This window comes from Oncorhynchus mykiss, chromosome 25 (genome assembly GCF_057628025.1).
Source record: "Oncorhynchus mykiss isolate SJ-2025 chromosome 25, ASM5762802v1, whole genome shotgun sequence".
In the NCBI taxonomy this organism is placed as follows: Eukaryota; Metazoa; Chordata; class Actinopteri; order Salmoniformes; family Salmonidae; genus Oncorhynchus; species Oncorhynchus mykiss.
Genome location: NC_143046.1, coordinates 75,017,260 through 75,035,436, shown reverse-complemented (window position 1 = coordinate 75,035,436; position 18,177 = coordinate 75,017,260). Strand labels below are relative to the sequence as shown.

The 18,177-nt window shown below is 42.5% G+C and overlaps 2 protein-coding genes across 2 annotated transcripts in view; one reads left to right on the top strand and one right to left on the bottom strand.

The window, feature by feature from the left end:
* Positions 1-52: 52 nt before the first annotated feature.
* Positions 53-2,472, bottom strand: gpr135 (G protein-coupled receptor 135). Its single transcript, XM_021585160.3, has one exon. The coding sequence runs from the start codon at positions 2,374-2,376 to the stop codon at positions 1,012-1,014; it is 1,365 nt and encodes a 454-aa protein (XP_021440835.1). The 5' UTR covers positions 2,377-2,472; the 3' UTR covers positions 53-1,011.
* Positions 2,473-10,836: 8,364 nt separating this feature from the next.
* LOC110505745 (JNK1/MAPK8-associated membrane protein) overlaps positions 10,837-18,177 on the top strand; it is a 14,263-nt gene continuing 6,922 nt past the window's right edge. Inside the window, exons 1-3 of the mRNA XM_021585158.3 lie at positions 10,837-10,973; positions 12,388-12,467; positions 12,603-12,757. Of these exons, the coding sequence (XP_021440833.1) occupies positions 10,970-10,973; positions 12,388-12,467; positions 12,603-12,757 (239 nt within the window). The 5' untranslated portion in view covers positions 10,837-10,969. The remainder of the gene's footprint in view (positions 10,974-12,387; positions 12,468-12,602; positions 12,758-18,177) is intronic.

Here is an 18,177-nt window from a genome sequence, read left to right as displayed (position 1 = left end):
TAGGTCAGGATCTGTATTGGCAGTGTCACATATAAGGAACAATACATAAATATATGATGCTTCAAAACATTTATTTATACATTTTAAGTTAAAATATGATTTAACAACTCACCAATAAAATCACATTCTGACAACTCGCAGCTTCTTATGGCAAGCAATACAATTATGACATTTTAAATAGACAAACTAATGAGTATGGTATTCAAAATACACCTTTTTTAATACAGGCACATTTAAATTGTGTTTTCATAGCATTGTTTCGTGTTCTAGCAAATCGCTATGGCCAGCCATACATGACATCTTGAATATCAAATCATAGCGCGCGCACACTTTATTTAAATGACTGAATTCTTCACAGTATTTCATATTAAACCTCTACCCTGAATACAGTATAAATGAGCACAAATGCACTATCCCAAATCAAAAAGGAAATCAGCCTAAATTAAACAGCTATCGCCATTATCCAGTTTTTCCTTTGGGTTAGTTCAATGGGATTTAGTGGTTTGGGGTGCCACTTTTGACAGTTTAATACTATAGCAATAAACTATGCCTCAAATCAAAGTGGAATCGAAAGACTGGCTCTTGTTGAATTCACATTACTTGACAACGCAACCAAATGTAAATCAAAACTAGAAGTTGAACTGACGTCAGCGCCCAGTGGTAAAGGTTGCGCAATAAACATGTATCCGATAAGGCATAAAGTAATACATATAATCAAATGAGATGTTAAATCATTTGGAGTATTTTATAAATCACACTGCTTTATTGGCCTGAAAATAAATTGAGCTTTTAAATGTGCACTCTGTTCCATCAGTGTGTATAGCGTCTGGCACTGCGTAAAGTGTTCAAACGCGGGTTGTCAATTCATAGGACTGACTTTTATATCCCTTATCACTAATTAACAGTTAGGTCTACTTTTCCTCTGATTTCTCCATTTGTTCAAAACTTTGGCATATTTAAATTACTTCAACATTTTGACATTCATCAAGTTTCTCGAAAATAAAAGGACGATCACAGACTTGTATCTGCAGTTTCAACTTTTGGCACCGTGGGTTCGGACAGAGTATCGGGATGAGCATCCCTACAGAAGAACACCGCGGGGTTTTTACAAGCCCACATCGCAACCTCTCCTCCGTTCGCTGGGCTGGAGGAAGACAGCCGGTTGTTTGCACCGTACCGGTCTCTGATTTGGTCGGCTCTGGTTCTTACATCCCTGCTTTGGGTTTGTGTAGATAGGTAGGCAGAAATGTTTCTAGTCCTATATCCCTCTTCTCGGCTTCGGCCTAAAAGCATCGATATGTTTGGGTTTCTAATTGCGTAAATGAGCGGGTTTATGGCACCGTTTGCCCATGCCATCCACATTGCCACGGTGTCCATGACAGGGTTGAATGAGTAATCTCCCACGGCGGTGATGATACCCATCAGACAGTAGGGGCCCCAGCAGAAGATGATACACACTATCATAATCAGCACTGTCGTGGCCGTCCTCATCTCACTATAAAACCGGAGTAAATACGCGTAAGTGGTCACCGGCCGCACCCTTATTTCTGATAACCTAACGGTCTTACATATGTTATAATGACAGAAACACATGAGCGCAAACGGAAGGAGATAACACACCACTATTAAAGCTATACTGTAAGAGGTACCCACCCTAGAAGTACCAGTGTGAAAGACATACATACAGTGGTAGAAGCCCCTTTTATGGACGACTAGATCCTTGGATGTTCGCATCACCAGGTACCATGGAATGGAGAAAAACACTGCTGTTAACCACACTGCCACCAACAGTGTTATGGCCTTCCTCCTGCCTATCTTCTCCTGAGGTTGCCTCACGATGGCATAATACCGGTCAAAGGAAATTAGAGTCATTGTCAGTGTGGAAATAATACCAAAGCATGCGTTGAAGAACCCGTTGGCGACGCAGAAACGGTCTCCAAACATCCACACACCATCTTTGCTGAAGAGCATCATGAACGAGAACGGTAAACAAAGAACGGCCGTCAAGAAATCAGACAGTGAAAGGGACATGATGAAAGCATTGGTAACGGTTCTCAGCTGTCGATGTTTTATTATGACAATCACCACCGCAGAATTCCCTAAACTAGAGAGGAGGAAGATAACCAGGAGCAACAAGGCTTGAGCTGCCACCGTGATGCCCTGGAGGACAGAGTTTCCCTCCGCGCTCTGCACGGGTATGTGTTGTTGGTTTTCGTCGCCTCCGCCCGTAAGGTTTCCATGACTGGCCTTCGTAAAAAAGCTGTGTAACACCGGTGCTATGGTGACTATTTCTAGCGTTAAACCCGTGCCAGAGGTGTTGTCTGGAGCGGTGGAGTTGCTGGTGCCAAGCAATGCAATGTTCACGGGGAAATCCATCGGACACAAATGGGGGGCCTCCACAGAATGGAAGGAGATTCATCCCTCTACGAATATGTTGTCTCTGTGTTGATGCAGCAGCTTAGATATTTCGTATTAAAGACATGTAGATCCCCTTTGCAACCCCCTTTCTATGGGTTCCTCAAAATGTTCCTCATTATTCAAACTGGGGTCCATGCCACTCTTTGCAGTTCTCGCCTGGTCGCCTCAATCCCCGTATTCCTGAATCTCATATTGCCGAGTACGCGCCTTCCTTGCGTACAATTTGTGTCTTTGCACCCCTTCGTGACGTTTAGAGCCGTTGCCATGGTATCAGTGATGGTTTTCTTCTGTGCAATTACGCACTTTCTGGATGATTAGTTATTTGGTCAGGTACCTATAGGCCTCCCAACGTAGGCTTTAAAACAGAAAGACTGACACCTGCAATTTTACAAGTAGGTTTAATTTTCATATTGGGTATAGGCATTATAATTACATATAATTACAATTAATTATAGGATAGGCATTTGGATAGCTATTTGAATAGCTATCAAACTATTAAAGCAGCAATCAGTGATTGAAACAATAACAATTCCTTCCCTGCCACTGTTTCGCCAAAAAGCTGAGGGATGGGACTAGATAAATTAAACCACTCTCAAATTCATAGACAGAGCTACGGACTGACCATCCATGATATCACAATTATAGTTTTAACAATTTGTGAGGCTATACAGTGCTTGTTTACAAACATTGGAGTAAAACAAGCTTATGAGGGTGTACGACAATTTGACCAAGCTCATGAGGCATTTCTAAGTTATATTACTCAAGAATCAATGGGTACATATCATTAATTTATAAGCAGTCTTGTACTGGAGGTAGAACTGAGCTAATTCCCCTTAGATAGCCCAGCTGCAAAGTAAAAATTGTCTATATGGTAAAAATTCATGAATAGAAAAATGACCCTTTTGGTCTTAATTGAATAGGGTTAGGCATGAGGATAAGATGTGTGGTTAAGGTTTAAGGTGAGGGTTAGGCTTTAAAAACAGCCTAACCACCAGAAATGACATTGTGGCTGTGCCAGCTAGTGACCACACTGAAGAGGTGCCTCCAGAACAAGATTCATGATGGAAAAACACTAACCTGCAATTTATAAGTAAAACATTTAAAAATCAAATGAAATTGTATTAGTCACATGCGCTGAATAAAACAGGTGTAGACATTAGAGTGAAATGCTTACTTACAAGCCCCTAACCAATAATAAAGTAAAAAAAATGCAACTAAGAATAAGAAATAAAAGGAACAAGTAATTAAAGAGCAGGAGTAAAATAACAATAGCGAGACTATATACAGGGGGTACCGGTACAGAGTCAATGTGTGGGGGCACCGGTTAGTCGAGGTAATGTAGGTGGAGTTAAAGTGGATATGCATAGATAATAACAGAGAGTAGCAGGGGTGTAAAGGGGGGGGGGGGGGGGGGGGGCAATGCAACTAGCCTTGGTAGCCATTTGATTAGATGTTCAGGAGTCTTATGGCTTGGGGGTAGAAGCTGTTTAGAAGCCTCTTGGACCAGACTTGGTACTCCGGTACTGCTTGCCGTGCGGCAGCAAAGAGAACAGTCTATGACTTGGGTGGCTGGAGTCTATGACAATTTTTAGGGCCTTCCTCTGACACCGCCTGGTATAGAAGTCCTGGAGGCAGGAAGCTTGGCCCCAGTGATGAACTGGGCCGTAGGCACTACCCTCTGTAGTGCCCTTGCGGTCAGAGGCAGAGCAGTTGCCATGCCAGGCAGTGATGCAACCAGTCAGGATGCTCTCAATGGTGCAGCTGTAGAACCTTTTGAGGATCTGAGGACCCATGCCAAATATTTTCAGTCTCCTAAGGGGAATAGGTTTTGTTATGCCCTCCTCAAATCAAATGAAATCAAAGTTTATTTGTCACGTGCGCTGAAGACTAGGGCCGGGTGGCATGTGTCACTTTCTTAATAAAACCTATGGCTAGTTTGTGTACTTTGTATGTTGACCTGCCTTTTAAACTATGTACTGTTTCAATGTTAAACTAACTAGGACGTGTATTTAAATGGCAACGTTTCTGTCTCTAGATTTGACACATTCCTGGATCATGTTGTCTGGTACTTACAGTGAAATGCTTACTTACAGGCTCTAACCAATAGTGCAAAAAATATATTAGGTGAACAATAGGTAAGTAAATAAATAAAAACAACAGTAAAAATAAAGTAAAAAATAACAGTAGTGAGGCTATGTACAGTAGCAAGTCTATAAAAGTAGCGAGGCTACATACAGACACCGGTTAGTCAGGTTGATTAAGGTAGTATGCACATGTAGATATGGTTAAAGTGACTATGCATATATGATGAACAAAGAGTAGCAGTAGCGTAAAAGAGGGGTTGGCGGGTGGCCACGTTAGCCAGATAGCCAAGTTAGCCAATGGAGCACTGGTTGGTCGGTCCAATTGAGGTAGTATGTACATGAATGTATAGATAAAGTGACTATGCATACATGAATATGATAAACGGAGAGCAGCAGCAGTGTAAAAGAGGGGTTGGGGGGGGGCACACAATGCAAATAGTCCAGGTAGCCATTTGATTACCTGTTCAGGAGTCTTATGGCCTGGGGGTAAAATCTGTTGAGATGCCTTTTCACGACTGTCTCGGTGTGCTTGGACCATGTTAGTTTGTTGATATGGACACCAAGGATCTTGAAGCTCTCAACCTGCTCCACTACAGACCCGTCGATGAGAATGGGTGCGTGCTCGGTCGTCCTTTTCCTGTAGTCCACAATCATCTCCTTTGTCTTGATCACATTGAGGGAGAGGTTGTTGTCCTGACACCACATGGCCAGGTCTCTGACCTCCTCCCTATAGGCTGTTTTATTGTTGTCGGTGATCAGGCCTACCACTGTTGTCATCGGCAAACTTAATGATGGTGTTGGAGTTGTGCCTGGCTGTGCAGTCATGAGTGAACAGGGTGTACAGGAGGGGACTGAGCACGCACCCCTGAAGGGCCCCTGTGTTGAGGATCAGCATGGCGGATTTGTTGTCCCGCCTTACCACCTGGGGGCAGGTCCAGTTGCAGAGGGAGGTGTTTAGTCCCAGGGTCCTTAGCTTATTCTTTAGCTCAGTGCTGATGTTGCCTGTAATCCATGGCTTCTGGTTGGTGTATGTACGGTCACTGTGGGGACGATGTCATTGATGCACTTATTGATGAAGCCAATGACTGATGTAGTGTACCCCTCAATGCCATCGGAAGGATCCCGGAACATATTCTAGTCTGTGCTAGCAAAACAGTTCTGTAGCTTAGAATCTGCTTAATCTGATTGCTTTTTCCTTGACCGAGTCACTGGTGCTTCCTGCTTTAATTTTTACTTGTAAGTAGGAATCAGGAGGATACAATTATGTTCAGATTTGCCAAATGGAGGGCGAATCTCTGTGTGTAGAGTAAAGGTGGTTTAGAATTTTTTCCCTCTGGTTGCACATTTGACGTGCTGATAGAAATTAGGTAAAACTGATTTAAGTTTCCCTGCATTAAAGTCCCCGGCCACTAGGAGAGCCGCCTCTGGATGAGAGTTGTTCTGTTTTCTTATGGAGGTATACAGCTTATTGAGTGTGGTTTTAGTGCCAGCATGGTGGTATGTAGACAGGTACACAAAATACAGATGAAAACTCTCTAGGTACGGTGTGGTGTGGTCTACAGCTTATCATGAGATACTCTACCTCAGGCAAGCAAAACCTCAAGACTTCCTTAGATATCGTGCACCAGCTGTTGTTTACAAATATACATTGTCCACCACCCCTTGTCTTACCAGATGCCGTTGTTCTATCCTGCCGATACAATGTATTTCGTCATTCAGCCACGACTCCGTGAAGCATAAAATATTGCAGTTATTAATGTCCTGTTGGTAGTTTAATCTTCCTCGTAGGTCGTCAATATTTTCCAATGATTGCACGTTAGCTAGTTGAACGGAAGGCAGTTGGAGTTTATTAGATCGCCTACGAATTCTCAGAAGGCAGCCCGACCTCTGCGTTCTTTTTCTCCGTCTTCTCTTCACGCAAATGACGGGGATTTGGGCCTGTCCCTGGGAAAGCAGTATGTCCTTCATGTCGGGCTCATCGGACTTGTTAAAGGAAAAAAAAGCTTCTGGCAGTTCGTGGTGAGTAATTGCTGTTCTGATGTCCAGAAGTTATTTTCGGTCAGCAACATTATGTGCAAAATCATTTACAAAATAAGTCACAAACAACACAAAGAAACTAACAAAAAAACACAGTTGGATAGGAGCACGTAAGTTATTAATGTATCATGGCGCCGGAGAAGATGGCTGACAAACGTGATACATGATACATAAATAAATATACAACTCTGTAGTTTTTGATGAAAAAAATATGATATAGCGAGTGCAAATTTCCCCTTATGTATTAAATATATATTTTCACATTACATTTATACATACAGTGTATTACTCAGTGGAGGTGGCGTAATTGAGAACTTTCTCTCTGTGCCCCCCCCCATCAATTCAAACAATACACAAAAGTGAGAAGAAACAAATGTATCCACATCAACAAAAAACAATTTATAAAAACAATTTAAAAAATAAATACAAAAACTGTAACATTGCACCCAAAATGGTTTAAAAAAGCTAGACATTTCAAGTGTTATATTTTCAAGTCTTATATTTTAGCAATGTGCAAATAGTTGTAGTATGAATAGTGGGGAGATAAATAAACAGATATATTGGTGGTATTTACAATGTTGTTTGTGCTCCACTGGTTGCCCTTTTCTCATGGCAACGGGCCACAAATCTTGCTGCTGTAATTTCACATTGCGGTATTTTGCCTAACAGATATGGGAGTTTATCAATGATTGATTTTTTTTCAAATTCTTTGTGGGTCTGTGTGATCTGTGGGAAATATGTGTCTCTAATTTGGTCATACATTTGGCAGGTTAGGAAGTGCAGCTCAGTTTCCAACTATTTTTTTGGGACAGTGGGCACATAACCTGCTTTCTCTTCTTGAAAGCCAGGTCTGCCTATGGCAGGGATAGCAAGGATTTTCTTAATTTTTTTGGTCAGTCACAGTGGTCAGGTGTTCTGCCACTGTGTACTCAGTTTAGGGCCAGATAGCATTGGAATTTGCTTTTTTTTTTTTTGTGATTATTTCCAGTGTGTCAAATCGTTATCTTTCAAATAGTTATCTTTTTGGTGGCAGGGTAGCCTAGTGGTTAGAGCGTTGGACTAGTGACCGGAAGGTTGCAAGTTCAAACCCCCGAGCTGACAAGGTACAAATCTGTCGTTCTGCCCCTGAACAGGCAGTTAACCCACTGTTCCTAGTCCGTCATTGAAAATAAGAATTTGTTCTTAACTGACTTGCCTGGTTAAATAAAGGTAAAATAAAAATAAATTATTTGATTGGGTCTAATTGTGCTGCTGTGCTGGGGTCTGTTTGTGTTTGTGAACAGAGCCCCAGAACCAGCTGGCTGAGTGGATTCTTCCATCGCTCTGTAGCACAGGGCTTTGTATTTCTTTCTTTCTTTCTTTCTTTCTCTCTGTCTGTCTGTCTGTCTGTCTGTCTGTCTGTCTGTCTGTCTGTGTCTTTCAGCCTCTATCTCTCTCTCTCTCTCTCTATAGGGAGGTTGTTAGAGTTAATCAGTTAACTTGAGTTAACTTTGCTAACACTTTATTTTATGGGTACCTAATAAACCATTAATAAGGCATTTATAAATTGTGAGTTCACCATTTATGAATCATTATTCTCATATTTGTAAATGCTAGTAAGCTAGTTGAACCTGTGTTGTGTGCTTATTATTTTACCACGTACTGCTGGAATGTCTACCAATGGCATGTCCATCTTTTTGTGAAACATTACCCTGGTCACTCAAAACATTTATAAAATGTTTATAAAGTATAAATAGCACTCACTTTAGATTAAGGACTGCACAAAGACTTAACTAATGATTCGTAAATGGTTTATAAATGCGGGACTTATGATAAAGAAATGGTGAACACACAATTTATAAATAGTTTATCAGGTACCTTTAAAATAAAGTCATACATTTTTTTGTGTGATTATGTGCATTGTCTGAAAGTTTTCAAAATATACTGAAAACATAAAAAATACTATATATACAGCTAAAAATACAACAATGTGAAGATCAAACCAAGTTGACGTTGAGGTTAAAGAAAAGCCCTACTTACATCTGGTGCTTACGTGTATTCTCTGTTCTGATCTTGTCCACATTCTGATTGGGCCAACATTTTTAGACAGGTGTAGACGATTAAGACACATTGTGATCAGATCTTCCTGACCACCTCTGGAGGTAGTCAGGGAGCCATCTGGAAATCAATCAAGTACAGATTTTATTGGTCACATACATGTGTTTAGCAGATGTTATTGCAGATGTAGCAAAATGCTTGTAAAAAAATCTATACTTTTTTTATTGACAGCTAGTACCATTGACTTATGGCATCAATAATTGTCTTAAAATAAATACATTCACATTATATTGAAAATAATCTTCAAATATTTTGCATACAGGGAGGCACCAGGAAATGTGATCACAATGTGGATACAGTGGACGGATAAGAGAGACATTTTAACATCATGTGTAGACGCGACAAACTTTGATCAGATAGTAATTAGATCATATTGATCAGATGATTACAAAACTCACACGTTAGCGCAAGGCGTAAACGAGGCTAAAGTGTGTACATTGTCAATTTTGCTTATTTAGTTTATCTTACTTTGGACAAAATCAAGACGTCAATATTCTTGTGATGCTTTTTATATAAAAATAAATAAATTACAGCTGAATTTGAGCAGTATTTGTCATCATTTGATCAGTATTTGTCCACTGTGCTCAATTTGGGGTTGGCATTTTTTCGGAACCCAAGGTTGCGCTGTTGCGCGTATCTTGGACCGACTCTCTTCTCTGTATACATCAATGAGGTCGCTCTTGCTGCTGGTGAGTCTCTGATCCACCTCTACGCAGACGACACCATTCTGTATACTTCCGGCCCTTCTTTGGACACTGTGTTAACAACCCTCCAGGCAAGCTTCAATGCCATACAACTCTCCTTCCGTGGCCTCCAACTGCTCTTAAATACAAGTAAAACTAAATGCATGCTCTTCAACCGATCACTACCTGCACCTACCCGCCTGTCCAACATCACTACTCTGGACGGCTCTGACTTAGAATACGTGGACAACTACAAATACTTAGGTGTCTGGTTAGACTGTAAACTCTCCTTCCAGACCCATATCAAACATCTCCAATCCAAAGTTAAATCTAGAATTGGCTTCCTATTTCGCAACAAAGCATCCTTCACTCATGCTGCCAAACATACCCTTGTAAAACTGACCATCCTACCAATCCTCGACTTTGGCGATGTAATTTACAAAATAGCCTCCAATACCCTACTCAACAAACTGGATGCAGTCTATCACAGTGCAATCCGTTTTGTCACCAAAGCCCCATACACTACCCACCATTGCGACCTGTACGCTCTCGTTGGCTGGCCCTCGCTTCATACTCGTCGCCAAACCCACTGGCTCCATGTCATCTACAAGACCCTGCTAGGTAAAGTCCCCCCTTATCTCAGCTCGCTGGTCACCATAGCATCTCCCACCTGTAGCACACGCTCCAGCAGGTATATCTCTCTAGTCACCCCCAAAACCAATTCTTTCTTTGGCCGCCTCTCTTTCCAGTTCTCTGCTGCCAATGACTGGAACGAACTACAAAAATCTCTGAAACTGGAAACTCTTATCTCCCTCACTAGCTTTAAGCACCAACTGTCAGAGCAGCTCACAGATTACTGCACCTGTACATAGCCCACATATAATTTAGCCCTATCAACTACCTCTTTCCCAACTGTATTTAATTTATTTATTTATTTTGCTCCTTTGCACCCCATTATTTTTATTTCTACTTTGCACATTCTTCCATTGCAAAACTACCATTCCAGTGTTTTACTTGCTATATTGTATTTACCTTGCCACCAAGGCCTTTTTTTGCCTTTACCTCCCTTCTCACCTCATTTGCTCACATTGTATATAGACTTGTTTATACTTTATTATTGACTGTATGTTTGTTTTACTCCATGTGTAACTCTGTGTTGTTGTATCTGTCGAACTGCTTTGCTTTATCTTGGCCAGGTCGCAATTGTAAATGAGAACTTGTTCTCAACTTGCCTACCTGGTTAAATAAAGGTAAAATAAAATAAAAATAAATAAAATCTTTAGTCAGCTTGACGCATACAAACCAAAAAGGGCGAAGAAGTAAATTGAAGACCTATTGGGTTTCCACTAGATACCACAGCAACAAAGTAAAAATTGGGTATATCGTAACAATTCATGAAATAAAAATGTACTTTATGGTTAGACATTAGGTTAGCAGTGGGGTTAAGCTTTGCTTTAAAATATAATTTTAAGAAGCTCAAATGCAGAAATAGGCGTGGTTTATGACTTTGTGCTTGTGGTAACTAGTGACGACCGAACCACTGTAGGAGGAGCTTCCGGTTTGTCGGTTGATGTAGCAGAAATTAAATCGTTGTTTGGAAACATCATGTACCAAGTATTCATCTAAATCTTATGGATATTGAATAATAATATGGGTATGTAGCTACATTATACTTGGAAAGTGTCTGCTTAATGATGTGATGACTTTAATATTACGCCTTGTTGCCTAAACCAGGAACGCTAGATAGCTAGTTAGCTATTTTAGCTAGCTAACCAACATACTTGCTAGTTTTTAGGTGATAAGTAACGTTACACTATATATACAAAAGTATGTGGACACCCCTTCAAATTAGTGGATTCGGCTATTTCAGCCACACCTGTTGCTGACAGATGTATAAAATCGAGCACACAGCCATGCAATCTCCATCAACAAACATTGACAGTAGAATGGCCTTACTGAAGAGCGCAGTGACTTTCAACGTGGCACCGTCATAGGATGCCACCTTTCCAACAAGTCAGTTTGTCCAATTTTTGCCCTGCTAGAGCTGGCCCGGTCAACTGTAATTGCTGATATTGTGAAGTGTTAATGTCTAGGAGCAACAACAGCTCAGCCGTGAAGTGGTAGGCCACACAAGCTCACAGACCTGAACCACGGAGTGCTGAAATGCATAGCGTATAAAAATAGTCTGTCCTCGGTTGCAAAACTCACTACCGAGTTCCAAACTGCATCTGGAAGCAAAGTCAGCTTCATGAAATGGGTTTCCATGACTGAGCAGCTGCATACAAGCCTAAGATCACCATACTTATTGCCAAGCGAGTGGTGTAAAGCTCACTGCCATTGGACTCTTCAGCAGTGGAAATGCTTTCTCTGGAGTGATGAATCACACTTCACCATCTAGGAGTCCGATGAACGAATCTGGGTTTGGTGGATGCCAGGATGCCCCAATGCATAGTGCCAGCTGTAAAGTTTGGTGGAGGAGGAATAATGGTCTGGGGTTCTTTTTCATGGTTAGGACTAGGCCCCTTAGTTCCAGTGAAGGGAAATCTTAACGCTTCACCATACAATGACATTCTAGATGATTCTGTGCTTCCAACTTTGTGGCAACAGTTTGGGGAAGGCCTTGTACTGTTTCAGCATGACAATGCCCCTGTGCACAAAGCGAGGACCATACAGAAAGGGTTTGTTGAAATCGGCGTGGAAGAACTTGACTGGCCTGCACAGAGCCCTGACCTCAACCCCATCGAACACCTTTGGGATGAATTGGAACGCCAATTATGAGCCAGGCCTAATCGGCCAACATAATCTACTGACTTCAGTAATGCGCTTGTGGCTGAATGGAAGCATGTCCCCGCAGCAATGTTCAAACATTTGGTGGAAAGCCTTCCCAGAAGAGTGGAGGCTATTATAGCAGCAAAGGGAAGACCAACTCCATATTAATGCAGATGATTTTGCATTGAGATGTTCGACGAGCAGGTGTCCAGATACTTTTGTTCATATAATGTAGCTACATTGTTAGATGTCCGCAGTATTGTCAATAACTGACTTGTTGTATTACTGTTTCATTACAGCCGTAGCCATGAGTTCAACCTGTCCGGGACATTATTGTGGCAAGATGTTGATAAATGGCTCATTTGATGGAGAATGTGGGGCGAGTATAGTTCCAGCTGAATTTTAACAAATCAACTGAGCTGTTGGAAGGCCATTCTAGCTACTAATGTAGCACTAAGTTCTGTAACTGAGTATTAGGCTAAACCCATACCCTAAAATGTAGTTGAATTATCAGGTATGTCCCAGAGGAGAGAAGACAAACATGCAGAAGATCTGTGAGAAGTGTACAGAATCCCCTGAACTTTATGACTGGCTGTACCTGGGCTTCATGGCAATGCTGCCACTGGTTCTACACTGGTTCTTCATCGAGTGGTACTCTGGGAAGAAAAGGTAATGTCTCATTTTCACCCCAAATTACTGCAGTCATAACCAATTGTTGCATGTAGATTAAATCACTGGAGAAGCTAATCCAGAAAAAAAAACACTACAACCTATCTGTTTTGATAATTGCGTCGTTTACTCAATAACTTGTTAGTTCATAAGCCTTGGCACTGTGATATAGGGCTAAAGGCCGAGATAATAAAAAGACAGTGGCAGAATAATCACGGAAGGAGTGTTGTATTGCATTGAAGGTCATTTGGAGGTTTGTTAACACCGTGTCCAAGGAAGGGCCAGATGTATACAGAATGGTGTCGTCTGCGTAGAGGTGGATCAAAGAATCACCAGCAGCAAGAGCGACATCATTGATATATACAGAGAAAATAGCCGGCCTGAGAATTGAACCCTGTGGCACCCCCATAGAGACTACCAGAGGTCTGGACAACAGGCCCTCCGATTTGACACCCTGAACTCTATCTGAGAAGTAGTTAGTGAACCAGGCGAGGCAGTCATTAGAGAAACCAAGGCTGTTGAGTCTGCCAATAAAAATACGGAGATTGGCAGAGTCGAAAGCCTTGGCCAGGTCGATGAATACGGCTGCACAGTAGTGTCTTTATCGATGGCGGTTATGATATCGTTTAGTACCTTGAGCGTGGCTGAGGTACGGTGGGATTCGAAATGGTCGGTGATCTGTTTGTTCACTTGTCTTTCGAAGACTTTAGAAAGGCAGGGCAGGATGGATATACAGTGGGGCAAAAAAGTATTTAGTCAGCCACCAATTGTGCAAGTTCTCCCACTTAAAAAAATGAGAGGCCTGTAATCTTCATCATAGGTACACTTCAACTATAACAGACAAAATTAGAAGAAAAAAAAATCCAGAAAATCACATTGTAGGATTTTTAATGAATTTATTTGCAAATTATGGTGGAAAATAAGTATTTGGTCACCTACAAACAAGCAAGATTTCTTGCTCTCACAGACCTGTAACTTCTTCTTTAAGAGGCTCCTCTGTCCTCCACTCATTACCTGTATTAATGGCACCTGTTTGAACTTGTTGTCAGTATAAAAGACACCTGTCCACAACCTCAAACAGTCACACTCCAAACTCCACTATGGCCAAGACCAAAGAGCTATCAAAGGACACCAGAAACAAAATTGTAGACCTGCACCAGGCTGGGAAGACTGAATCTGCAATAGGTAAGCAGCTTGGTTTGAAGAAATCAACTGTGGGAGCAATTATTAGGAAATGGAAGACATACAAGACCACTGATAATCTCCCTCGATCTGGGGCTCCACGCAAGATCTCACCCCGTGGGGTCAAAATGATCACAAGAACGGTGAGCAAAAAATCCCAGAACCACACGGGGGGACCTAGTGAATGACCTGCAGAGAGCTGGGACCAAAGTAACAAAGCCTACCATCAGTCGCACACTACGCCGCCAGGGACTCAAATCCTGCAGTGCCAGACGTGTCCCCCTGCTTAAGCCAGTACATGTCCAGGCCCGTCTGAAGTTTGCTAGAGAGCATTTGGATGATCCAGAAGAAGATTGGGAGAATATCATATAGTCAGATGAAACCAAAATATAACTTTTTGGTAAAAACTCAACTCGTCGTGTTTGGAGGACAAAGAATGCTGAGTTGCATCCAAAGAACACCATACCTACTGTGAAGCATGGGGGTGGAAACATCATGTTTTGGGGCTGTTTTTCTGCAAAGGGACCAGAATGACTGATCTTTGTAAAGGAAAGAATGAATGGGGCCATGTATCGTGAGATTTTGAGTGAAAACCTCCTTCCATCAGCAAGGGCATTGAAGATGAAACTTGGCTGGGTCTTTCAGCATAACAATGATCTCAAACACACTGCCCGGGCAATGAAGGAGTGGCTTCGTAAGAAGCATTTCAAGGTCCTGGAGTGGCCTAGCCAGTCTCCAGATCTCAACCCCATAGAAAATCTTTGGAGGGAGTTGAAAGTCTGTGTTGCCCAGCAACAGCCCCAAAACATCACTGCTCTAGAGGAGATCTGCATGGAGGAATGGGCCAAAATACAAGCAACAGTGTGTGAAAACCTTGTGAAGACTTACAGAAAACATTTGACCTCTGTCATTGCCAACAAAGGGTATATAACAAAGTATTGAGAAACTTTTGTTATTGACCAAATACTTATTTTCCACCATAATTTGCAAATAAATTCATTAAAAATCCTACAATGTGATTTTCTTTTTTTCTCTCCTCATTTTGTCTGTCATAGTTGAAGTGTACCTATGATGAAAATTACAGGCCTCTCATCTTTTTAAGTGGGAGAACTTGTTGAACAGTTGCTGCGGGGGGTGCAGAGCTGTTGGCCGGGTTTGGGGTAGCCAGGTGGAAAGCATGGCCAGCCGTTGATAAATGCTTATTGAAATTCTCAGTTATCGTGGATTTACCAGTGGTGACAGTGTTTCCTAGTCTCAGTGCAGTGGGCAGCTGGGAGAAGGAACTCTTGTTCTCCATGGACTTTACTGTGTCCCAAAACTTGGAATTAGTGCTGCAGGATGTACATTTCTGTTTGAAAAATCTAGCCTTTGCTTTCCTACCTGACTGTGTGTATTTGTTCCTGACTTCCCTGAAAAGTTGCATATCGCGGGGACTATTCGAAGCTAGTGTAGTACGCCACAGGTTGTTTTTGTGCTGGTCAAGGCAGTCAATTCTGGAGTGAACCAAGGGCTATATCTGTTCTTAGTTAAACAAAAAAATGAAAGGGGCATGCTTATTTGAGATGGTGAGGAAAGCACTTTTAAAGAACAACCAGGCATCCTCTACTGACGGGATGAGGTCAATATCCTTCCAGGATACCCGGGCCAGGTCGATTAGAAAGGCCTGCTCGAAGTGTTTTATCAAATCAAATTTTATTTGTCACATACACATGGTTAGCAGATGTTAATGCGAGTGTAGTGAAATGCTTGTGCTTCTAGTTCCGACCAACGCGTAATCTAGCTAACAATTCCAAAACTACTACCTTATACACACAAGTGTAAAGGGATAAAGAATATGTACATAAAGATATATGAATGAGTGATGGTACAGAGCGGCATAGGCAAGATGCAGTAGATGGTATCGAGTACAGTATATACATATGAGATGAGTATGTAAACAAAGTGGCATAGTTTAAAGTGGCTAGTGATACATGTATTACATAAAGATGCAGTAGATGATATAGAGTACAGTATATACGTATACATATGAGAAATAATGTAGGGTATGTAAACATTATATTAAGTAGCATTGTTTCAAGTGGCTAGTGATATATTTTACATCAATTCCCATTATTAAAGTGGCTGGAGTTGAGTCAGTGTGTTGGCAGCAACCACTCAATGTTAGTGGTGGCTGTTTAACAGTCTGATGGCCTTGAGATAGAAGCTGTTTTTCAGTCTCTCGGTCCCAGCTTTGATGCACCTGTACTGACCTCGCCTTCTGGATGATAGCGGGGTGAACAGGCAGTGGCTCGGGTGGTTGTTGTCCTTGATGATCTTTATGGCCTTCCTGTGACATCGGGTGGTGTAGGTGTCCTGGATGGCAGGTAGTTTGCCCCCGGTGATGCGTTGTGCAGACCTCACTACCCTCTGGAGAGCCTTACGGTTGTGGGCGGAGCAGTTGCCGTACCTGGCGGTGATACAGCCCGACAGGATGCTCTCGATTGTGCATCTGTAGAAGTTTGTGAGTGCTTTTGGTGACAAGCCGAATTTCTTCAGCCTCCTGAGGTTGAAGAGGCGCTGCTACGCCTTCTTCACGATGCTGTCTGTGTGGGTGGACCAATTCAGTTTATCTGTGATGTGTACGCCGAGGAACTTAAAACTTACTACCCTCTCCACTACTGTTCCATCGATGTGGATAGGGGGGTGTTTCCTCGGCTGTTTCCTGAAGCGTTTGATAGTGATGAGGGGTGGTCGTTTGACCGCGGACACAGGCAATGAGGCAGTGATCACTGAGATCCTGGTTGAAAACAGCAGAGGTGTATTTAGAGGGCAAGTTGATCACGATGATATCTATGAGGGTGCCCATGTTTACAGATTTGGGGTTGTACCTGGTAGGTTCCTTGATAATTTGTGTGAGATTGAGGGCATCTAGCTTAGGTTGTAGGATGGCCAGGGTGTTAAGCATATTCCAATTTAGGTCACCTAGCAGTACGAACTCTGACGATAGATGGGGGGCAATCAATTCACAAATGGTGTCCAGGGCACAGCTAGGAGGTGAGGGGCGTCTATAACAAGCGGCAACAGTGGGGGATTTTTTTTCTGGCAAGATGGATCTTTAAAAGTAGAAGCTAGAACTGTTTGGGCATAGACCTGGATAGTGTGAAAGAACTCTGCAGGCTATCTTTACAGTAGATAGCAATTCCGCCCCCTTTAGCAGTTCTGTCTTGATGAAAAATGTTGTAATTTGGGGATGGAAATTTCAGAGTTTTTGGTGGGCTTCCTAAGCCAGGATTCAGACACGGCTAGCACATCAAGGTTGGTGGAGTGTGCTAAAGCCGTGAATAAAGCAAACTTAGGGAGGAGGCTTCTGATGTTAACATGCATGAACCCAAGGCTTTTACGGTAGCAGAAGTCATGAAATGAGAGCGCCTGGGGACACACAGGGCCTGCGTTAACCTCTACATCACCAGAGGAACAGAGGAGGAGTAGGATGAGGGTACGGCTAAAGGCCTTAGCAACTGGTCGTCTAGTGCGTTGGGAACAGAGAATAAAAGGAGCAGATGTCTGGGCGTGGTAGGATAGATTCAGGGCATAGTGTACAGACAAGGGTATGGTAGGGTGCGAATACATTGGAGGTAAACCTAAGCATTGAGTGACGATGAGAGAGGTTGCATCCCTGGAGGCGCCAGTTAAGCTGGGTGCTGTCTCCGCATGTGTGGGGGTGGGACAAAGGAGCGATCCGAGGCATGTTGAGCAGGACTAGGGGCTTCGCAGCAAAATAAAACAATGAGAGCTGCCCTAAACAACAGTTTTCAAGGCATAATGACATTAGAGAAAGGCATAAAGCAATCACAGGTGTTGATTGGGAAAGCTAAGACCACAACGGGTGAGACAACAACAGGTAAACAGCCAGGACAACAACAACGAATGGGCAGAGCGAGTCAGTTAGCTACACACAGGCCCTGAGTTTGAGGCTGGGGCAGACAGATAGATAAACAAAATGAAGAACTGTGTTAATGGACAGTCCAGCAGGCATCGGCTGTGTAGCCGAGTGATCATAGGGTCCAATGAAGAGCAATAGATGGAACAGGGGACCGTTCGGTAGTTGATTACTACGTTGAGCGAGCGGGAGACATGGTGTTCAGGGAGCTAGCAGGCCAGGGCTAGCAGATGGATCATCACCAATGACGCAGAGGCCTGTTGAGAGCACATCGGCCGAGTTACTTCAGCAGACCAGTCGTGATGGATCGGCAGGGCTC